This window comes from Scyliorhinus torazame, chromosome 4 (genome assembly GCF_047496885.1).
Source record: "Scyliorhinus torazame isolate Kashiwa2021f chromosome 4, sScyTor2.1, whole genome shotgun sequence".
Taxonomy (NCBI): Eukaryota; Metazoa; Chordata; class Chondrichthyes; order Carcharhiniformes; family Scyliorhinidae; genus Scyliorhinus; species Scyliorhinus torazame.
In genome coordinates this window covers 336836412-336857845 of record NC_092710.1, presented here as the reverse complement: position 1 = coordinate 336857845, position 21434 = coordinate 336836412, and the positions used below count along the sequence as shown (strand labels likewise).

Genomic DNA, 21434 nt, shown 5'->3' with positions numbered 1-21434 from the left:
TTTCCTTCCGCCTCGGCCACAGCCTCCGCGATGGCGATGCGGAAGTGACCCCCCTACGCATGCGCGGGGATGACATCAGCAGCCGATGCTCCCGCGCATGCGCGGACATCCGTCGGCCGGCGCAGTCCTTTCGGCCCCGGCTGGCGTGGGCCCACTTCGGCGCAGGCCCAGCCCCTCAAGGTGAGGAGAAATCCACACCTTTGGGGCGGCCCGACGCCGGAGTGGTTCCCGCTACTCCATCCTGCCGGGACACCACGCCCCGCCGGGTAGGGGAGAACCCCGGCCCAGAATCGCAACATCATGCGAGAGCATTACCCGATCCCGAAGTGTGAAGAAATAACCTGTGAGATGGCTCATGCCCAATTCTTTACCAAGCTGGACACCCGCGGTTTCTGGCAGATACAGCTGGACGAGTCCAGTCGGAATCTGTGCACGTTTAACACTCCGTTCGGCTGGTATTGCTACAACCGCAGGCCTTTTGGTATCATTTCAGCTACCGAAGTATTTCATCGCATAATGGAGCAAATGATGGAGGGCATCAAGGGGGTGCGAGTCTATGTGGACGACGTGATCATCTGGTCCACGACGCCCGAGGATCACATTGTTCGCCTCAAACAGGTTTTCCAGAGGATTCATGAAAATGGCCTCCAGCTCAACAGGGCCAAATACTCATGTGGGCGGTCCGCTATCAAGTCTCTGGGTGACCACATTTCACAGCAAGGTGTGCAACCTGACGCCGACAAGGTGCTGGCAATCAATGCCATGAAGACACCAGAGGACAAAAAGGCGGTCCTCGCACATCAAGCAGAGTGGCTTAGCTGAAGGCGAAGCTCACCACAGCCCCAGTACTGGTGTTCTTTGACCCAACCAAGGATACCAAGATATCCACAGACGCAAGCCAGGCCGGCATTGGGGCGGTGCTCCTCCAGCGAGACGATTCCTCGTCCTGGGCTCCAGTGGCATATGCCTCCAGGGCCATGACTCCGACCGAACAACGGTATGCCCAGATCGAAAAGGAGTCTCTGGGTCTCCTGACAGGAATAGTCAAGTTCCCTGACTACGTAGACGGTCTGCCGAAGTTCACGGTGGAAACAGACCACAGGCCTCTAGTCCACATAATCCAGAAGGATTTACATGACATGACACCCTGGCTGCAGCGAATTCTTCTTTGTCTCCGCCGATATGACTTTGAACTCGTCTATACACCGGGCAAGGAGCTGATCGTCGCGGATGCCCTATCCCGATCCATCACCACTCCGTGTGAACCGGGCGACTTCATTCGCCACATCGAGGCACAGGTGCAGTTGTGTGCCAGCAACCTCCCAGCCACTGATGGACGAGTTGTCCAGATACTGCCGAAGAAACTGCCAAAGATCCTCTACTGCAGCGCGTGATGCAACACCTTGCCCATGGCTGGCAAAAGGGGCAGAGCCCCCAGTTCTTCAACGTTAAGGACGAGTTAAGGTTGTTGAGGGGATCCATCTTAAACTAGATAGAATCGTCATTCCCCAAAGCATGCAAGCCATGGTGCTCAGACAGATCCATGAAGGTCACCTAGGGGTCGGAAAATGTCGAAGCAGAGCTCGGCAGGCAGTCTACTGGCCTGGCATCAGCCAGGAAATTGCCAACACAGTCCTCAACTGCACAACATGCCAGAAATTTCAACCAGCTCAGCCCAAGGAAACACTGCAACAGCACGAGATCGTGACTTCTCCATGGTCCAAGGTGGGGATAGACCTCTTTCACGCAAATGGGCGTGATTACGTGCTCTTGGTCGACTACTCCTCCAGCTACCCGGAAGTGGTGAAACTGTCGGACCTCACGTCCAAGTCAGTGATTAAAGCCTGCAAAGAGACGTTTGCCAGGCACGGCATACCACTCACAGTAATGAGTGACAACGGCCCATGTTTCTACAGCCAAGAGTGGTCCGACTGCACGATTCTACCACTTCAGTCACATCACATCCAGTCCCCATTACCCGCAATCAAACGGGAAGGCCGAAAAAGGGGTCCATATTGTCAAGCGGTTGCTGTGCAAGGCTGCAGACTCAGCCTTGGACTTCAGCCTGGCGCTGTTGGCATACAGAGCAACCCCTCTGTCGACTGGTTTGTCTCCGGCGCAGCTGCTCATGAACCGCAACCTGAGGACCACTGTTCCAGCCATCCACGTTCCAGACCTTGACCGCCTCACAGTGCTGCAGAAAGTGCAGCGATTCAGGGACCAGCAGAAGATCACGTATGATGCGCAGACCACGGATCTACCTGCGCTGGCTCCAGACGATGTTGTTCGCGTCCAGTTGCCTGAGGGAGGTTGGTCAGCCCCAGCTATTGTCGTCAGGCAGGCTGCCCCCAGGTCCTTCGTTGTCCAAATGGATGATGGCTCTATTCTACGGCGCAACAGGAGGGCGCTACGGAAAGTTCCCTGTTCACCGCCTGGCCGCACTTCTTCGCATGTCATCATGCCTCCTCCGAACACCTCGCACCACGAGGCCACCGATCTGGCAGCGATCCCGCCTCCCCATGAGGCCACCGACATGGCAGCAATCCCGCCTGTCCAAGTGCCGGCGTCCCCCCCGCCACCTCTGAGGCGATCAACAAGAATTTGTCGCCCGCCACAAAGACTGAATCTATAGACTCAAATCTTGTAAATTTTGTTCGGTTTGCTCTGTATCTGCACGATAGACACCTTCCCATGTACATCTGTTCATTCACTCACCACTTGTATATAATCATGCATGTATATATATCACCACGTTCCAAAATTTACTTCAAAAAGGGGAAATGTCATAATATCCACTCATGTATATAATGAGATGCAGACAGGCAGTGATTGACACACAGGATAACCAATGAACACACACGACACAGAACAACCAATCACCAGACAGGACACCACCACTATAAAGCACACAGGGCATTAAGACTCTCCCTCTCTCACAGGACACAGCTACTGAGATAGTTAGAGTGCACAAGCCAGTGAGGACTATCACCATGAGGTAGAGAGTTAGTCTGGTCAAGCCAGTAGGAGGTTATCAGTTTGATTGATAGAGGGTCAACTCACAGCAGTCTATGTACAGCAATCAGGAAGTTCAATAAAACAGTGTTGGACCATCTCCTGTTCAGAAGCCTGTTTCTAGTTTCACTGCATCCAGTTGCAGTCAACGTCGAACCAACTTACTTAACACCTCACCCTGATGATGGTATAATATATCTCACCTCTTTTGTTCGGTGTAGAAGGGGAGGCAGCCAATCCTTGTTGACCTCGCAGTGACTGTCTAGGAAAGTGAGTACTCCAGCTTCTGCAGCTTCTGCTCCTCGTACCCGGGACCTGATCAACCCTGAACGCAAGCAGAATGTCAGCCGAGAGTCTGTAAACTACAGTGTGCAAGTCCAGCACTTAAACTCCCTGTGATGTTGATGGTCTGGGTATGACATCCACACATCCTGTCACATGGGCAAAATTATCATTCTGTCTCCAGGCACCTCAATCTCCTAGCCCTCATCCCCCCCATTGCTGGAAAGTACCCACTCAGGGCTGCTGAGTGATAAGAGGTGAAGTGTTCTGTAGTCGAATAGCTGTGCAACAGTTGCGTATGAAGATCACACCCTCTGTCCCAGTTCCCTGGGGGATCAAACCTCAGCGTTGGGTTGGCACCTCAGGGAGAGGAGTGAATGTTTGTGCAAGGTTCAGATGGCTGAAAATAAGAAATCAAACCTTTGATCTCTGAAGATGGGGGCGATTGTCCCCCCCCCCCCCCATGCCCCTCTCCCCCACCCCCCCCCCCCCCCCCCCCCCAACCCATCCCTTCTGAAGGTATCCCTTTAAGTAAAGCTGCTGGCCCAGTGTGTGTTACCACAGGTAAATACGCTGGTTGCTGCAACTGTGAAATGGTACAGAGACCGAGCAGCTCCGAGAGCTTGTAAACCATCCGAGCAAATTGGCACCGGCTTGCAGCTCACCTTCCCGCTGCTTGTTCCTCAAACATTTCACCTTCGGGAGCCTGGTCAGTAACTGGCAGTCGTTGGCTGGAGGGAGAGAATGGCACAGTTTCATAGTTTGACAGTGGAGAGAATGGAGCTGCAGCTCGCAGCCTGAGCGTCCAAACGCCAGCAGCGATATTTAATAAAAACCTGGGAACTTGTGTTTTAGCACCGGGTAAAACTAGGAAAGGTCATCTAACATCCCCAACTGGTTCAAGTCTATAAAGAAGGACTTGCACTTACACAGCACTTTGTACAGCCCCTGACCTCTCTAGGTGCCTTGCAGTTTTGGTGGTCAGTCGCTGCTGTGATGTGGGAAAGGGGGCAGCAAATGTGCGGACAGCAAGACCCCGCAAACAGCAATTTGATCATCACTGGATCGGCAGCTGTTATTCCTGAAGTTGATGGGAGGCTCACACGCCTGCTATTCTTCCAGGTCCACTCGAGAGGGGTCTTGGTTTATGTCTCAATGGAAAGAGACACTCTGACAGTGCAGCACTCACTTGCTGCTCCACTGAGGGCCAGTCCTGGTTGTTGCAAATCTTGCAGTGGGACTTGAACCCACAACCATCTCTCTCAGAGCAGGAGCATTACCTCCTGTGGTCCAGCCCATACATGCTTTGGAAGAACAAGGGAATAGAAGGAGACCACTCAGCCCCTCTAACCTGTACCGCCAGTCAACAAGATCATGGCTGGTTTCTATCTCTACTTTGTTTATCTATCTTACCTTGCCTGCACAACTCTTTCTCCCATCTCAGACTTTAAAGATCTATTAACCCCCAAGCATCAATAGTTCTTTGGAGAAGTGAGATCTAGATTTCCACTATCAAGAACAAAGAAAAGTACAGCACAGGAACTGGCGATTTTTCCATGTATGGAATGATCGGTCTGGACTTTACGAAGAGCAATACTTTTCACTGTACCTCAGATCCAATCGTTATCCAATCGTTTGTTTGATGGAATGTTGCCTGCTTCAGAATTTACTCCTTTTAAGGACGGGTATAATTCTGCTGAAACCGGTTTTGCCCACTCCAGGGCAATTATATTCCTCCTAAAGTGCTTTGCCCGGAACTGAACACACGGCTCGAGGTGGGGTCTAATCAGGGCTCTGTACACCTGAAGCAGCAGTTGCTCCTTTTGGCATTGTGGCCCCCTTGTGATACAGGTCCATGTTCAAATCGCCTTTTATATTGTGACTCTTAGGATGTGATTTAGGCCTCGCAATTCTCTTAGTTGTGAAAACAATCACTGGGAGAGGGTTCATGACCATCGAACCCGTGTAACTTGGGGTGTGTGAGAAATTTAACATTGTCCACATCGTGTGAACTAATACATAATAAAGCAGCTCTTCCCAAATTCTGCTCCGAACATTCAATATCCCAGAGTCTAAGGTCATTTCTAATGTCCCAGAGACTATGAATATTCCCAATATTCCAGATTCTAATATAATTCCAATTTCCCAGAGTCTATGGGAATCCTCAATATTTCAGTGTCTATGAGAATTCCCAATATCCTAGAGTCTGTGAGTATTTCCAGTGTCCCAGCGTCAATGGGAATCCTCAATATCCGGGACTATGGGAATTCCCAACATTTCAGAGTCTATGGGAATCCTCAAAATCCTGGAGTCTGGGCATACAAAATTGATGACTCACAGGAAGCAGAGAGTATTGACAAATGGATATTTTTCGGGCTGGAGGAACGCTTATAGTGGAGTTCACCAGGGGTCGGTATTGGGACCCTTGCTTTTCCTGATCTATATTGATGATCTAGGGCTCGGTGTGCAGGGGACAATTTCAAAGTTTCCAGATGACACAAAAGTTGGAAGGATTGTAAACTGTGAAGAGGACAGTATAGAACTTGAAAAGGACATAGACAAGTTGGGGGAGCGGGAAGATAGGTTGTAGTTAAAGTTCAATGCGGAGAAGTGTGAGATGATGTATTTGGGTTCGATAGGAAGAACATGGAGAGACAATAGAAAAAAAATGAGGGTTAAATTCTAAAAGGGAGGTAGGAGCAGAGGGACCTGGGTGTATATGTGCATAGATCATTGAAGGTGGCAGGACAGGTGGAGAGAGCAGCTAATAAAGCATATAATATTCTGGGTTTTATTAACAGGGCATAGAGCACAAGAGCAAGGAGATTATGCTGAACTTATACAAGACACTAGTTAGACCTCAGCTGGAATATTATGTACAGTTCTGGGAACCACACAAGAGGATGTGCACAGTTCTGGGCACCACACTATAGTATATGTACAGTTCTGGGCGCCACACTATAGGATATGTACAGTTCTGGGCGCCACACTATAGGATGTGTACAGTTCTGGGCACCACACTATAGGATATGCACAGTTCTGGGCACCACACTATAGTATATGTACAGTTCTGGGCGCCACACTATAGGATATGTACAGTTCTGGGCACCAACTATAGGATGTGTACAGTTCTGGGCACCACACTATAGGATATGTACAGTTCTGGGCACCACACTATAGGATATGTACAATTCTGGGCGCCACACTATAGGATATGTACAGTTCTGGGCACCAACTATAGGATGTGTACAGTTCTGGGCACCACGCTATAGGATATGTACAGTTCTGGGCACCCCACTATAGGATATGTACAGTTCTGGGCACCAACTATAGGATATGTACAATTCTGGGCGCCACACTATAGGATATGTACAATTCTGGGCGCCACACTATAGGAAGGCTGTGATCACATTGGAGAGAGTGCAGAAGAGGTTTACAGAAATGGTTCCAGGGATGAGAAACGTCAGTGATGAGGATAGATTGGCGAGGTTGGGACTGTTCTCCTTGGAGAGAAGAAGGTTAAGAGGCGATTTGATAGAGATGTTCAAAATCACGAGGGGGCTGGACAGAGTAGAGAGGGAGAAGTTGTTCCCACTCGTAAAAGGATCACGAACAGGACGGCACAGGTTTAAAGTGAGTTACAAAAGATGCAACAGTGATGTGATAAAATCCCTCACTCAGTGAGGGGCTAATAATAATAATAATGAAATGCACTGTCTGGGAGTGTGGTGGAGGCAGGTTCAATCGAGGCATTCAAGAGGACATTCGAATGATTGTTTGAATAGAACCAATGCGCAGGGGTTACGGGGAAAAGGCAGGGGAATGGAACTGAGTCATGATGCTCATTTGGAGAGCCAGTGCAAACATGACTGGCCAAATGGCCTTCTCCTGCACTGTAACACTTCTGTGATTTACCAACTTGGCAGAAGAGTGCAGTTCCAGGCTCTGTCCAGCCGGTGGCACTGTGGAGTAAGTTTCTGAAGTCTGTCTGCAAACTCCGTCTCCACTTTTTAACCACTCCAAAGTGTTACATCCACTAACTGATCATGTGGTAGGATCCCCACCACAGGAGCAGCAACTCCGGGTTCCAGTCCAATGCCAGGGCTTGTTGGCTACGGAAGGAGCTTTCAACGTGGTTCAATGGAGGGATAAATCAGTTGGGGAATCCTTCCCCCGCTATTACCCAAAAGGATAAGGAACAGTGTGTGGGTGCAAAGATACGCTTAAACAGAACCTAACTGATCGGGAGCAATGTTTCATATGACAGTTTGCAGCACTATTGAGCAGTAGATAAAATCATCACTAAAGAAATAGATAGAAAGCTAAATTACTGCTGCCATAGAAATGGGGACTGGTGAATGGTACACCCTTGTTCAAAAAAAGGGTTGCTGGGATAAATCTGGCAAAACAGACCAGTCAGTTTTACTTCAGTGGTAGGGAACCTTTGGAAACTATCGCCTGGACAGGATAATTAAGGAAAGTTAGCATGGACTCATTAAGAGAAAATCATGTTTAACTAACTTACTGGAGCTTATTGAGAAGGCAACACAGAAGGTTGATAAGGGAAACACTGTTGATGTGGTGTATGTGGATTTTCAAAAGGCATTTGATGCAGTGCCACACAACAGACTTGTGAACAAAATTGTAGATGGTGGAATAAAAGGGAAGGTAGGCACTTGGATAAGAAATTGGCTGAGTGACAGGAGTGATAAATGGTTGTTTTTCAGATTGGAGGAAGGTTTATACTGGAGTTTCCCATGGGTCAGTGTTGGGACCCTCACTGTTCCTGATACATGTTAATGACCACTGCTGTTCATTGTAATCATTTAATTTTAATGATCTTTATTGTCACAAGTAGGCTTACATTAACACTGCAAAGTTACAGTGAAAATCCCCTAGTCACCACATTCTGGCGCCTGTTCGGGTCACAGAGGGAGAATTCAGAATGTGCAATTCATCCAACAGCACGTCTTTCGGGACTTGTGGGAGGAAACCGGAGCACCCGGAGGAAACCCACGCAGACACGGGGAGAACATGCAGACTCCACACAGACAGTGACCCAAGCCGGGAATCGAACCTGGGACCCTGGTGCTGTGGAGCCACAGTACTAACCACTGTGCTTTGAAGGGACGGTTAGGAAGTTAGTAAAGACAAATTAAAGAAAACCTTATGAAGATATTAAATATGCAAAAGTGTAATGCTCAGCAATGAGAGATTAAAGCAAGACTGCAGAACAAGCATGCTTAGGTACAAATTGATACAAGACAGGAAGCACTTAATTCACACTGCATTATTGATACCTAGCTGGCTCTACAGGTAGGGTGACCGGAAGCTAATTCAATCGAATCCAGGACATTGGCACTGTGAAGCAGTAATGTTACTGTGCCGCCTATGGTACTTATGTATGAAGTCATTGAAGATGGCAGGACATGTTGAGAGAGCAGTTAATAAAGCATCTAGTATCTTAGCCTTTAATAATAGGCTATTAATTGAGTACAAGAGTCAGGAGGTCATATTGAACTTGTATCAGACAGGAGTGAGGCCTCATCTGAAGAACTGCGACCAGCTCTGGACGCCATACTCGAGGAAGGGTGTGAAGGCATTAGAGAGAGTGCAGAAGAGATTCACAAGCATGATTCCAGCGACAAAGAACTGTATCATTGAGGATAGGTTGGAGAGGCTGGATCTGTTTACCTTGGACAGAAGGCAGAGAGCAGACTTGATGGAGGTATTGAAGATCCGACGGGGCATGGAGAGGGTAAATAGTGAGATACTGCTCCCACACAAGAGAGCATCGAGAATGAGAGGACACGGATTCAATATAATGGACAAAGTGAGCAAAAGTGATGGAGGAAAAATATATTTCAGAGGGTGTTTAGAACCTGGAACGAACTTCCTGAGAAGGTGGTGGAGGCAGATTTGATCGAGGTATTCAACAGGGAATTAGATTGTTATCTGAAAAGAATGTGTACGGGTACAGGGATAAGGCAGGGGAGTGGGATTAGGTGGAATGCACTTTCAGAGAGCCAGTGCAGACTTGATCTACACTGCAAAGATTCTGTGATATATCGCACAATAAGGCCATTCGGGCCACTGTTCCTGTACCTTCCTCAATCCACATTCTTCATTTTCATATATTTAATCCAACTCCCTTTTAAATGATTAAATCCCTGAAACACTGAGACGTGAGCTTTTTCTGTCACCAGAGTGGTTGAAGGAAAGGTCAGTCTAGAGGTTATCCGATACTTACCGTCCTCACTGAAGTCATCGACTAGAATGATCTCATGGACGAGGTAGGCAGGACTGCGATTCAGCACACTGTCAGCAAAAAAAGATGGAAACATTTCAATTAGGGAGTAATGACGAAGCCTGGTCTGTGGAATCTAATCATTGAATAAAATAACTAAAGTGTTACTTTACAAGGGGGCACAGGCTCAAGGTGAGGGGGGAAAGGTTCAGTGGGGATGTGCGGGGAGAGGGTGGTGGTGGCCTGGAATGCACTGCCAAGTGAGGCGGATACATTAGCGACCTTACCTAGATGGACACATGAACAGATGGGGTATAGAATGATACAGGCGGTTGGTCTGGATAGGACACGTGATCGGCGCAGGCTTGGAGGGCCGAAGGGCCTGTTCCTGTGCTGTATGCTTCTTATTTGGGAATTAATGTTACATTTTATCAAAGGATGAAGTAAGAATCAAAAATTAATTGGGTTCACATGATATGTTATGGGTTTTGAAACAAGTCAATTGATTACAACTAGCCAGCCAATCAAGACTAACTTCCCAATGGCAGCCAGCCAATGACAACCACGCTCCCAATGGCAGTTCACCAATCACAACCAACCTCACAAGGGCAGCCAGCCAATTACAACCACTCTTCCAATGACAAGCTACCAATCACAACCAACCTGCCAAAAGCAGCCAACTAATCACAACCAACTCCCAATAGCAGCCAACCAATCACAACCAACCTTCCAATTGCATCCAGCCAATCACAGCCAACATCCCAATGGCAGCCAACCAATCACAACCAACCTCCCAATGGCAGCCAACCAATCACAATCAACCTCCCAATTACAATCTACCAATAGAATCAAACTCCCAATGGCAGCCAACCAATCATTTAAAAAAAAAAGTTTTCTCATTCAAATTTTTAACATATTCACATTCAAAACACCTAATGTTACAAAGTAAAACCAACAGAAGGGCAGCACGATAGCATTGTGGATAGCACAATTGCTTCACAGCTCCAGGGTCCCAGGTTCGATTCCTGCTTGGGTCACTGTCTGTGCGGAGTCTGCACATCCTCCCCGTGTGTGCGTGGATTTCCTCCGGGTGCTCCGGTTTCCTCCCACAGTCCAAGATGTGCAGGTTAGGTGGATTGGCCATGATAAATTGCCCTTAGTGTCCAAAATTGCCCTTAGTGTTGGGTGGAGTTACTGGGTTATGGGGATAGGGTGGAGGTGTGGACCTTGGGTAGGGTGCTCTTTCCAAGAGCCGGTGCAGACTCGATGGGCCGAATGGCCTCCTTCTGCACTGTAAATTCTATGATAACACAAAACCCCCAAACCACCCCCCAATATCCTAAGTCTCCTCCCCTAGCAGTTGATGGTAACCAGCTCCTTGCAATGTAGTGTAAACAGACCCCACCCCAACCAAGTGCAAAAACTCCACTAAACCCCCCAGCCACACCGAGGCACAGGGTGCAGAGACTGACCTCCACCCCAACAGGACCCGCCTGCGAGCGATCAATGAGGTGAAGGCTAAAACATCTGCCCCCGCTCCCGTCTGCCACTCCGTCAGGTCTGACACCCCGAATGTGGCCCCCAGGTGATTGGGCTCTAAGTGCACTGCAAGGTCACCAACATGGTTCTGAAGAATGACCTCCAACCTTTCCCCAACATTGGGCAGGACCAGAACATCTGTCCGTGATTGGCTGGGCCCCTCCCTCACCGCTGTATCTCCTCTACCCCCTCAAACAACCAGCTTATCCGCGACTTTGTCAGGTGTGCTCCCTTTCGCTGTATCAACCCCAGCCTCGCGCGCAAAGTTGAGGCATCATGTTCTATTCACCCTCCGCAGCACCTCACACCCCAGTCCCTCCTCCAACGCCAACCCCAGTCCCTCCTCCCACTTGGCCTTAACTTCCTCCAGAGACGGCGTATCCTCCTCCAAAATCCTCCCATGGATCGCCAAGGTGACCCCCCCACCCCCCCTCCCACCGCTGAGTGGAGTCAGAGGAAATGGATGAGATTCTTAATGAGTACTTTGCATCGGTATTCACCAAGGAGAGGGACATGACGGATGTTGAGGCTAAGGATGGATGTTTAAATACTCTAGGTCAAGTCGGCATAAGGAAGGGGGAAGTTTTGGGTATTCTAAAAGGCATTAAGGTGGACAAGTCCCCAGGTCCGGATGGGATCTATCCCAGGTTGCTGAGGGAAGCGAGGGACGAAATAGCTGGGGCCTTAACAGATATCTTTGCAGCATCCTTGAGCTCGGGTGAGGTCCTGGAGGACTGGAGAATTGCTAATGTTGACCCTTTGTTTAAGAAGGGTAGCAGGGATAATCCAGGGAATTATAGACCTGTGAACTTGACGTCAGTGGTAGGCAAACTGTTGGAGAAGATACTGGGGGATAGGATCTATTCACATTTGGAAGAAAATAGACTTATCAGTGATAGGCAGCATGGTTTTGTGCAGGGAAGGCCAGGGGCTGTTTAGCATAGGGCTAATTCGTTGGCTTTGAAAGCAGACCAAGGCAGGCCAGCAGCACGGTTCGATTCCCGTAACAGCCTCCCCGAACAGGCGCCGGAATGTGGCGACGAGGGGCTTTTCACAGTAACTTCATTTGAAGCCTACTTGTGACAATAAGCGATTTTCATTTCATTTCTTACAAATCTAATATAATTCTTTGAGGAAGTGACAAAGTTAATTGATGAGGGAAGGGTTGTAGATGTCATATGCATGCACCTCAGTAAGGCGTTTGATAAAGTTTCCCATGGCAGGTTGATGGAAAAAGTGAAGTTGTATGGGGTTCAGGGTGTACTAGCTAGATGGATAAAGAACTGGCTGGGCAACAGGAGACAGAGAGGAGTGGTGGAAGGGAGTGTCTCAAAATGGAGAAAGGAACTACTGGTGTTCCACAGGGATCCGTGCTCGGACCACTGTTGTTTGTGATATACTGGTTTAGCACAGGGCTAAATCACTGGCTTTGAAAGCAGACCAAGGCAGGCCAGCATCACGGTTAAATTCCCGTGCCAGCCTCCCTGAACAGGCGCCGGAATGTGGCGACTAGGGGCTTTTCACAGTAACTTCATTTGAAGACTACTTGTGACAATAAGCGATTTTCATTTCATTTCATTTCATAAATGATCTGGACGAAGGTATCGGTGGTCTGATTAGCAAGTTTGCAGATGATGCTAAGATTGGTGGAGTTGCAGATAGCGAGGAGGACTGTCAGAGAATACAGCAAAATATAGATGGATTGGAGAGTTGGGCAGAGAAATGGCAGATGGAGTTCAATCCAGGCAAATGCAAGGTGATGCGTTTTGGAAGATCTAATTCAAGAGCGGACTATACGGTCAATGGAAGAGTCCTGGGGAAAATTGATGTACAGAGAGATCTGGGAGTTCAGGTCCATTGTACCCTGAAGGTGGCAACACAGATCGATAGAGTGGTCAAGAAGGCATACAGCATGCTTGTCTTCATCGGACGGGGTATTGAGTACAAGAGTCGGCAGGTCATGTTACAGTTGTATAGGACTTTGGTTAGGCCACATTTGGAATACTGCGTGCAGTTCTGGTCGCCACATTACCAGAAGGATGTGGATGCTTTAGAGAGGGTGCAGAGGAGGTTCACCAGGATGTTGCCTGGTATAGAGGGTGCTAGCTATGAAGAAAGGTTGAGTAGATTAGGATTGTTTTCGTTGGAAAGACGGAGGTTAAGGGGGGGACCTGATTGAGGTCTACAAAATTATGAGAGGTATGGACAGGGTGGATAGCAACAAGCTTTTTCCAAGAGTGGGGGTGTCAATTACTAGGGGTCACGATTTCAAGGTGAGAGGGGGAATGTTTAAGGGAGATGAGCGTGGAAGGTTTTTTACGCAGAGGGTGGTGGGTGCCTGGAACGCTTTGCCAGCGGAGGTGGTAGAGGCGGGCACGATAGCATCATTTAAGATTCATCTAGCCAGATATATGAATGGGCGGGGAACAGAGGGAAGTAGATCTATGGAAAATAGAAGACAAGTTGAGATAAAGGATCTGGATCGGCGCAGGCTGGGAGGGCCGAAGGGCTGTAATTTTTTTTTTCTTTGTCCACACACACACTCTGTCCACACACACACTCTGTCCACACACACACACTCTGTCCACACACACACTCTGTCCACACACACACACTCTGTCCACACACACACTCTGTCCACACACACACACTCTGTCCACACACACACTCTGTCCACACACACACACTGTCCACACACACACTCTGTCCACACACACACACACTCTGTCCACACACACACACACTGTCCACACACACACTCTGTCCACACACACACACACACTGTCCACACACACACTCTGTCCACACACACACTCTGTCCACACACACACACACACACTGTCCACACACACACTCTGTCCACACACACACTCTGTCCACAAACACACTCTGTCCACACACACACTCTGTCCACACACACACAGACACACTGTCCACACACACACTCTGTCCACACACACACACTGTCCACACACACACACACACTGTCCACACACACACTCTGTCCACACACACACACTGTCCACACACACACACTGTCCACACACATACTCTGTCCACACACACACACTGTCCACACACACACACACTCTGTCCACACACACACTCTGTCCACACACACACACACACTGTCCACACACACACACACACTGTCCACACACACACTCTGTTCACACACACACACTCACACACTGTCCACACACACACACACACACACTGTCCACACACACACACACACTGTCCACACACACACTCTGTCCACACACACACAGACACACTGTCCACACACACACTCTGTCCACACACACACACACACTGTCCACACACACACACACACACACTGTCCACACACACACACACACTGTCCACACACACACTCTGTCCACACACACAGACACACTGTCCACACACACACTCTGTCCACACACACACACACACTGTCCACACACACACACACACACTGTCCACACACACACACACACAGTCCACACACACACTCTGTTCACACACACACACATACACACTGTCCACACACACACTGTCCACACACACACTCTGTCCACACACACACACTCTGTCCACACAAACACTCTGTCCACACACACACACTCTGTCCACACACACACTCTGTCCACACACACACACACACACACTGTCCACACACACACTCTGTCCACACACACACACACTGTCCACACACACACTCTGTCCACACACACACTCTGTCCACACACACACACACTGTCCACACACACACACACTGTCCACACACACACTCTGTCCACACACACACACACTCTGTCCACACACACACACACTCTGTCCACACACACACACTGTCCACACACACACACACTGTCCACACACACACACTGTCCACACACTCTGTCCACACACACACTCTGTCCACACACACACACTCTGTCCACACACACACACTCTGTCCACACACACACTCTGTCCACACACACACACACACACTGTCCACACACACACTCTGTCCACACACACACACACACACTGTCCACACACACACTCTGTCCACACACACACTCTGTCCACACACACACACTGTCCACACACACACTCTGTCCACACACACACTCTGTCCACACACACACACACTGTCCACACACACACACACTGTCCACACACACACTCTGTCCACACACACACACACTCTGTCCACACACACACACACACACTGTCCACACACACACACACACTGTCCACACACACACTCGGTTCACACACACACTTGGTTCACACACACACACACTCTGTCCACACACACACACTGTCCACACACACACACACACACACTCTGTCCACACACACACACTGTCCACACACACACTCTGTCCACACACACACACACACTGTCCACACACACACACTGTCCACACACACACACACACTGTCCACACACACACAGACACACTGTCCACACACACACTCTGTCCACACACACACACACACTGTCCACACACACACACACACACTGTCCACACACACACACACACACAGTCCACACACACACTCTGTTCACACACACACACATACACACTGTCCACACACACACTCTGTCCACACACACACACACTCTGTCCACACAAACACTCTGTCCACACACACACACTCTGTCCACACACACACTCTGTCCACACACACACACACACACACTGTCCACACACACACTCTGTCCACACACACACACACACACACTGTCCACACACACACTCTGTCCACACACACACTCTGTCCACACACACACACACTGTCCACACACACACACACTGTCCACACACACACTCTGTCCACACACACACACACTCTGTCCACACACACACACACACACACTGTCCACACACACACACACACTGTCCACACACACACTCGGTTCACACACACACTCGGTTCACACACACACACACTGTCCACACACACACTCTGTCCACACACACACACTGTCCACACACACACACACACACACTCTGTCCACACACACACTCTGTCCACACACACACACTGTCCACACACACACTCTGTCCACACACACACACACACTGTCCACATACACACACACACACACACACTGTCCACACACACACTCTGGCCACACTCACACTCTGTCCACACACACACTCTGTCCACACACACACACTCTGTCCACACACACACACTCTGTCCACACACACACACTCTGTCCACACACACACTCTGTCCACACACACACACTCTGTCCACACACACACACTGTCCACACACACACACTCTGTCCACACACACACTCTGTCCACACACACACTCTGTCCACACACACACTCTGTCCACACACTCTGTCCACACACACACTCTGTCCACACACACACACTCTGTCCACACACACTCACACTCTGTCCACACACACTCTGTCCACACACACACACACTCTGTCCACACACACACTCTGTCCACACACACACACACTCTGTCCACCATACACACACACTCTGTCCACACACACACACACTCTGTCCACACACACTCTGTCCACACACACACTCTGTCCACACACACACACACACTCTGTCCACACACACACACTCTGTCCACACACACTCACACTCTGTCCACACACACTCTGTCCACACACACACTCTGTCCACACACACACACACACTCTGTCCACACACACACTCTGTCCACACACACACACTCTGTCCACACACACACACACTCTGTCCACACACACACACACACACTCTGTCCACACACACTCTGTCCACACACACACTCTGTCCACACACACACTCTGTCCACACACACACTCTGTCCACACACACACTCTGTCCACACACACTCTGTCCACACACACACACTCTGCCCACACACACATACTATGTCCACATACACACTCTGTCCACACACACTCTGTCCACACACACACTCTGTCCACACACACACTCTGTCTACACACACACTCTGTCCACACACACACTCTGTCCACACACACACACTCTGTCCACACACACACACACTCTGTCCACACACACACTCTGTCCACACACACACTCTGTCCACACACACACTCTGTCCACACACACACTCTGTCCACACACACACTCTGTCCACACACACACACTCTGTCCACACACACACACTCTGTCCACACACACACTGTCCACACACACACTCTGTCCACACACACACTCTGTCCACACACACACTCTGTCCACACACACACACTCTGTCCACACACGCACTCTGTCCACACACACACTCTGTCCACACACACACTCTGTCCACACTCACACTCTGTCCACACACGCACTCTGTCCACACACACACTCTGTCCACACACACACTCTGTCCACACACACACACTCTGTCCACACACACACTGTCCACACACACACTCTGTCCACACACACACACTCTGTCCACACACACACACACTCTGTCCACACACGCACTCTGTCCACACACACACTCTGTCCACACACACACTCTGTCCACACTCACACTCTGTCCACACACACACTCTGTCCACACTCACACTCTGTCCACACACACACTCTGTCCACATACACACCCTGTCCACACACACACTCTGCCCACACACACACACTCTATCCACACACACACTCTGTCCACACACACACACACTCTGTCCACACACACACTCTGTCCACACACACACACACTCTGTCCACACACACACTCTGTCCACACACACACACTCTGTCCACACACACACTCTGTCCACACACACACACTCTGTCCACACACACACACTCTGTCCACACACACACACTCTGTCCACACACACACTCTGTCCACACACACACTCTGTCCACACTCACACTCTGTCCACACACACACACTCTGTCCACACACACACTCTGTCCACACACACAGTCTGTCCACACACACACTCTGTCCACACACACACTCTGTCCACACACACACTCTGTCCACACACACACTCTGTCCACACACACACTCTGTCCACACACACACTCTGTCCACACACACAGTCTGTCCACACACACACTCTGTCCACACACACACTCTGTCCACACACACACTCTGTCCACACACACACTCTGTCCACACACACACTGTCCACACACACACTCTGTCCACACACACACACACACTCTGTCCACACACACACACACTGTCCACAGACACACACACTGTCCACACACACACTCTGCCCACACACACACTCTGCCCACACACACACTCTGTCCACACACACACACTGTCCACACACACACTCTGTCCACACACACACTCTGTCCACACACTCTGTCCACACACACAATCTCTGTCCACACACACACTCTGTCCACACACACAGTCTGTCCACACACACACTCTGTCCACACACACACTCTGTCCACACACACAATCTCTGTCCACACACACACTCTGTCCACACACACACTCTGTCCACACACACAGTCTGTCCACACACACACTCTGTCCACACACACACTCTGTCCACACACACACTCTGTCCACACACTCTGTCCACACACACAATCTCTGTCCACACACACACTCTGTCCACACACACACTCTGTCCACACACACAGTCTGTCCACACACACACTCTGTCCACACACACACTCTGTCCACACACACACTCTGTCCACACACACACTCTGTCCACACACACACTCTGTCCACACACACACTCTGTCCACACACACACTCTGTCCACACACACACTCTGTCCACACACACACACACTCTGTCCACACACACTCTGTCCACACACACACTCTGTCCACACACACACACTCTGTCCACACACTGACACTCTGTCCACACACACACTCTGTCCACACACACATTCTGTCCACACTCACACTCTGTCCACACACACACTCTGTCCACCCACTCTGTCCACACACACACTCTGTCCACACACACACACACTCTGTCCACACACACACACTCTGTCCACACACACACACACTCTGTCCACCACACACACATACTCTGTCCACACACACACACACACACTCTGTCCACACACACTCTGTCCACACACACACTCTGTCCACACACTCTGTCCACACACACACTCTCTGTCCACACACACACAATCTGTCCACACACACACACACTCTGTCCACCACACACACACACTCTGTCCACACACTCTGTCCACACACACACTCTCTGTCCACACACACACACTCTGTCCACACACACACACACACTCTGTCCACACACACTGTCCACACACACACTCTGTCCACACACTATGTCCACACACACACTCTGTCCACACACTCTGTCCACACACACACTCTGTCCACACACACACTCTGTCCACACACACACTCTGTCCACACACACACTCTGTCCACCTACACAGTCTGTCCACACACACAGTCTGTCCACACACACACTCTGTCCACACACACACTCTGTCCACACACACACTCTGTCCACACACAGGCTGTCCACACACACACTCTGTCCACACACTCTGTCCACACACACACTCTGTCCACACACACACACTCTGTCCACACACACACACACTCTGTCCACGCACACACTCTGTCCACACTCACACTCTGTCCACACTCACACTCTGTCCACACTCACACTCTGTCCACACTCACACTCTGTCCACACTCACACTCTGTCCACACACACACTCTGTCCACACTCACACTCTGTCCACACTCACACTCTGTCCATACTCACACTCTGTCCACACTCACACTCTGTCCACACTCACACTCTGTCCACACTCACACTCTGTCCACACACACACTCTGTCCACACTCACACTCTGTCCACACACACACGCTCTCCACACACACACTCTGTCCACACACACACTCTGTCCACACACACACACACTGTCCACACTCACACTCTGTCCACACACACACTCTGTCCACACTCACACTCTGTCCACACACACACGCTCTCCACACACACACTCTGTCCACACACACACTCTGTCCACACACACACTCTGTCCACACACACTCTGTCCACGCACACACTCTGTCCACACACACACACACTGTCCACACACACACTCTGTCCACACACACACTCTGTCCACACTCACACTCTGTCCACACTCACACTCTGTCCACACACACACACTGTCCACACACACACACTGTCCACACACACACTCTGTCCACGCAGACACTCTGTCCACGCACACACTCTGTCCACGCACACACACTCTGTCCACGCACACACACTCTGTCCACACACACACTCTGTCCACACTCACACTCTGTCCACACTCACACTCTGTCCACACACACACTCTGTCCACACACACACTCTGTCCACACAGACACTCTGTCCACACACACACTCTGTCCACACTCACACTCTGTCCACACAGACACTCTGTCCACACACACACTCTGTCCACACAGACACACACACTCTGTCCACACACACACTCTGTCCACACACACACACACTCTGTCCACACACACACTCTGTCCACACACACACTCTGTCCACACACACACACTCTGTCCACACACACACTCTGTCCACACACACACTCTGTCCACACAGACACACACACTCTGTCCACACACACACTCTGTCCACACACACACTCTGTCCACACAGACACACACACTCTGTCCACACACACACTCTGTCCACACACACACACACTCTGTCCACACACACACTCTGTCCACACAGACACACACACTCTGTCCACACACACACTCTGTCCACACACACACACACTCTGTCCACACACACACTCTGTCCACACACACACACTCTGTCCACACACACACACTCTGTCCACACACACACTCTCTGTCCACACACACACACTCTGTCCACACGCACACACTCTGTCCACACGCACACACTCTGTCCACACACACACTCTGTCCACACTCACACTCTGTCCACACTCACACTCTGTCCACACTCACACTCTGTCCACACTCACACTCTGTCCACACTCACACTCTGTCCACACACACACTCTGTCCACACTCACACTCTGTCCACACTCACACTCTGTCCATACTCACACTCTGTCCACACTCACACTCTGTCCACACTCACACTCTGTCCACACTCACACTCTGTCCACACACACACTCTGTCCACACTCACACTCTGTCCACACACACACGCTCTCCACGCACACACTCTGTCCACACACACACTCTGTCCACACACACTCTGTCCACGCACACACTCTGTCCACACACACACACTCTGTCCACACACACACTCTGTCCACACACACACTCTGTCCACACTCACACTCTGTCCACACTCACACTCTGTCCACACACACACACTGTCCACACACACACACTGTCCACACACACAC

The 21434-nt window shown here is 50.1% G+C and overlaps 1 protein-coding gene across 1 annotated transcript in view; it reads right to left on the bottom strand.

Annotated features, from left to right (window-relative positions):
- The window catches only part of LOC140411162 (polypeptide N-acetylgalactosaminyltransferase 14-like), a 457946-nt gene that overhangs the window by 113253 nt on the left and 323259 nt on the right, over positions 1–21434 (bottom strand). The window contains exons 4-6 of the mRNA XM_072500240.1: positions 9545–9612; positions 3960–4025; positions 3216–3337 (exon numbers count right to left, since the gene is read on the bottom strand). Of these exons, the coding sequence (XP_072356341.1) occupies positions 3216–3337; positions 3960–4025; positions 9545–9612 (256 nt within the window). The remainder of the gene's footprint in view (positions 1–3215; positions 3338–3959; positions 4026–9544; positions 9613–21434) is intronic.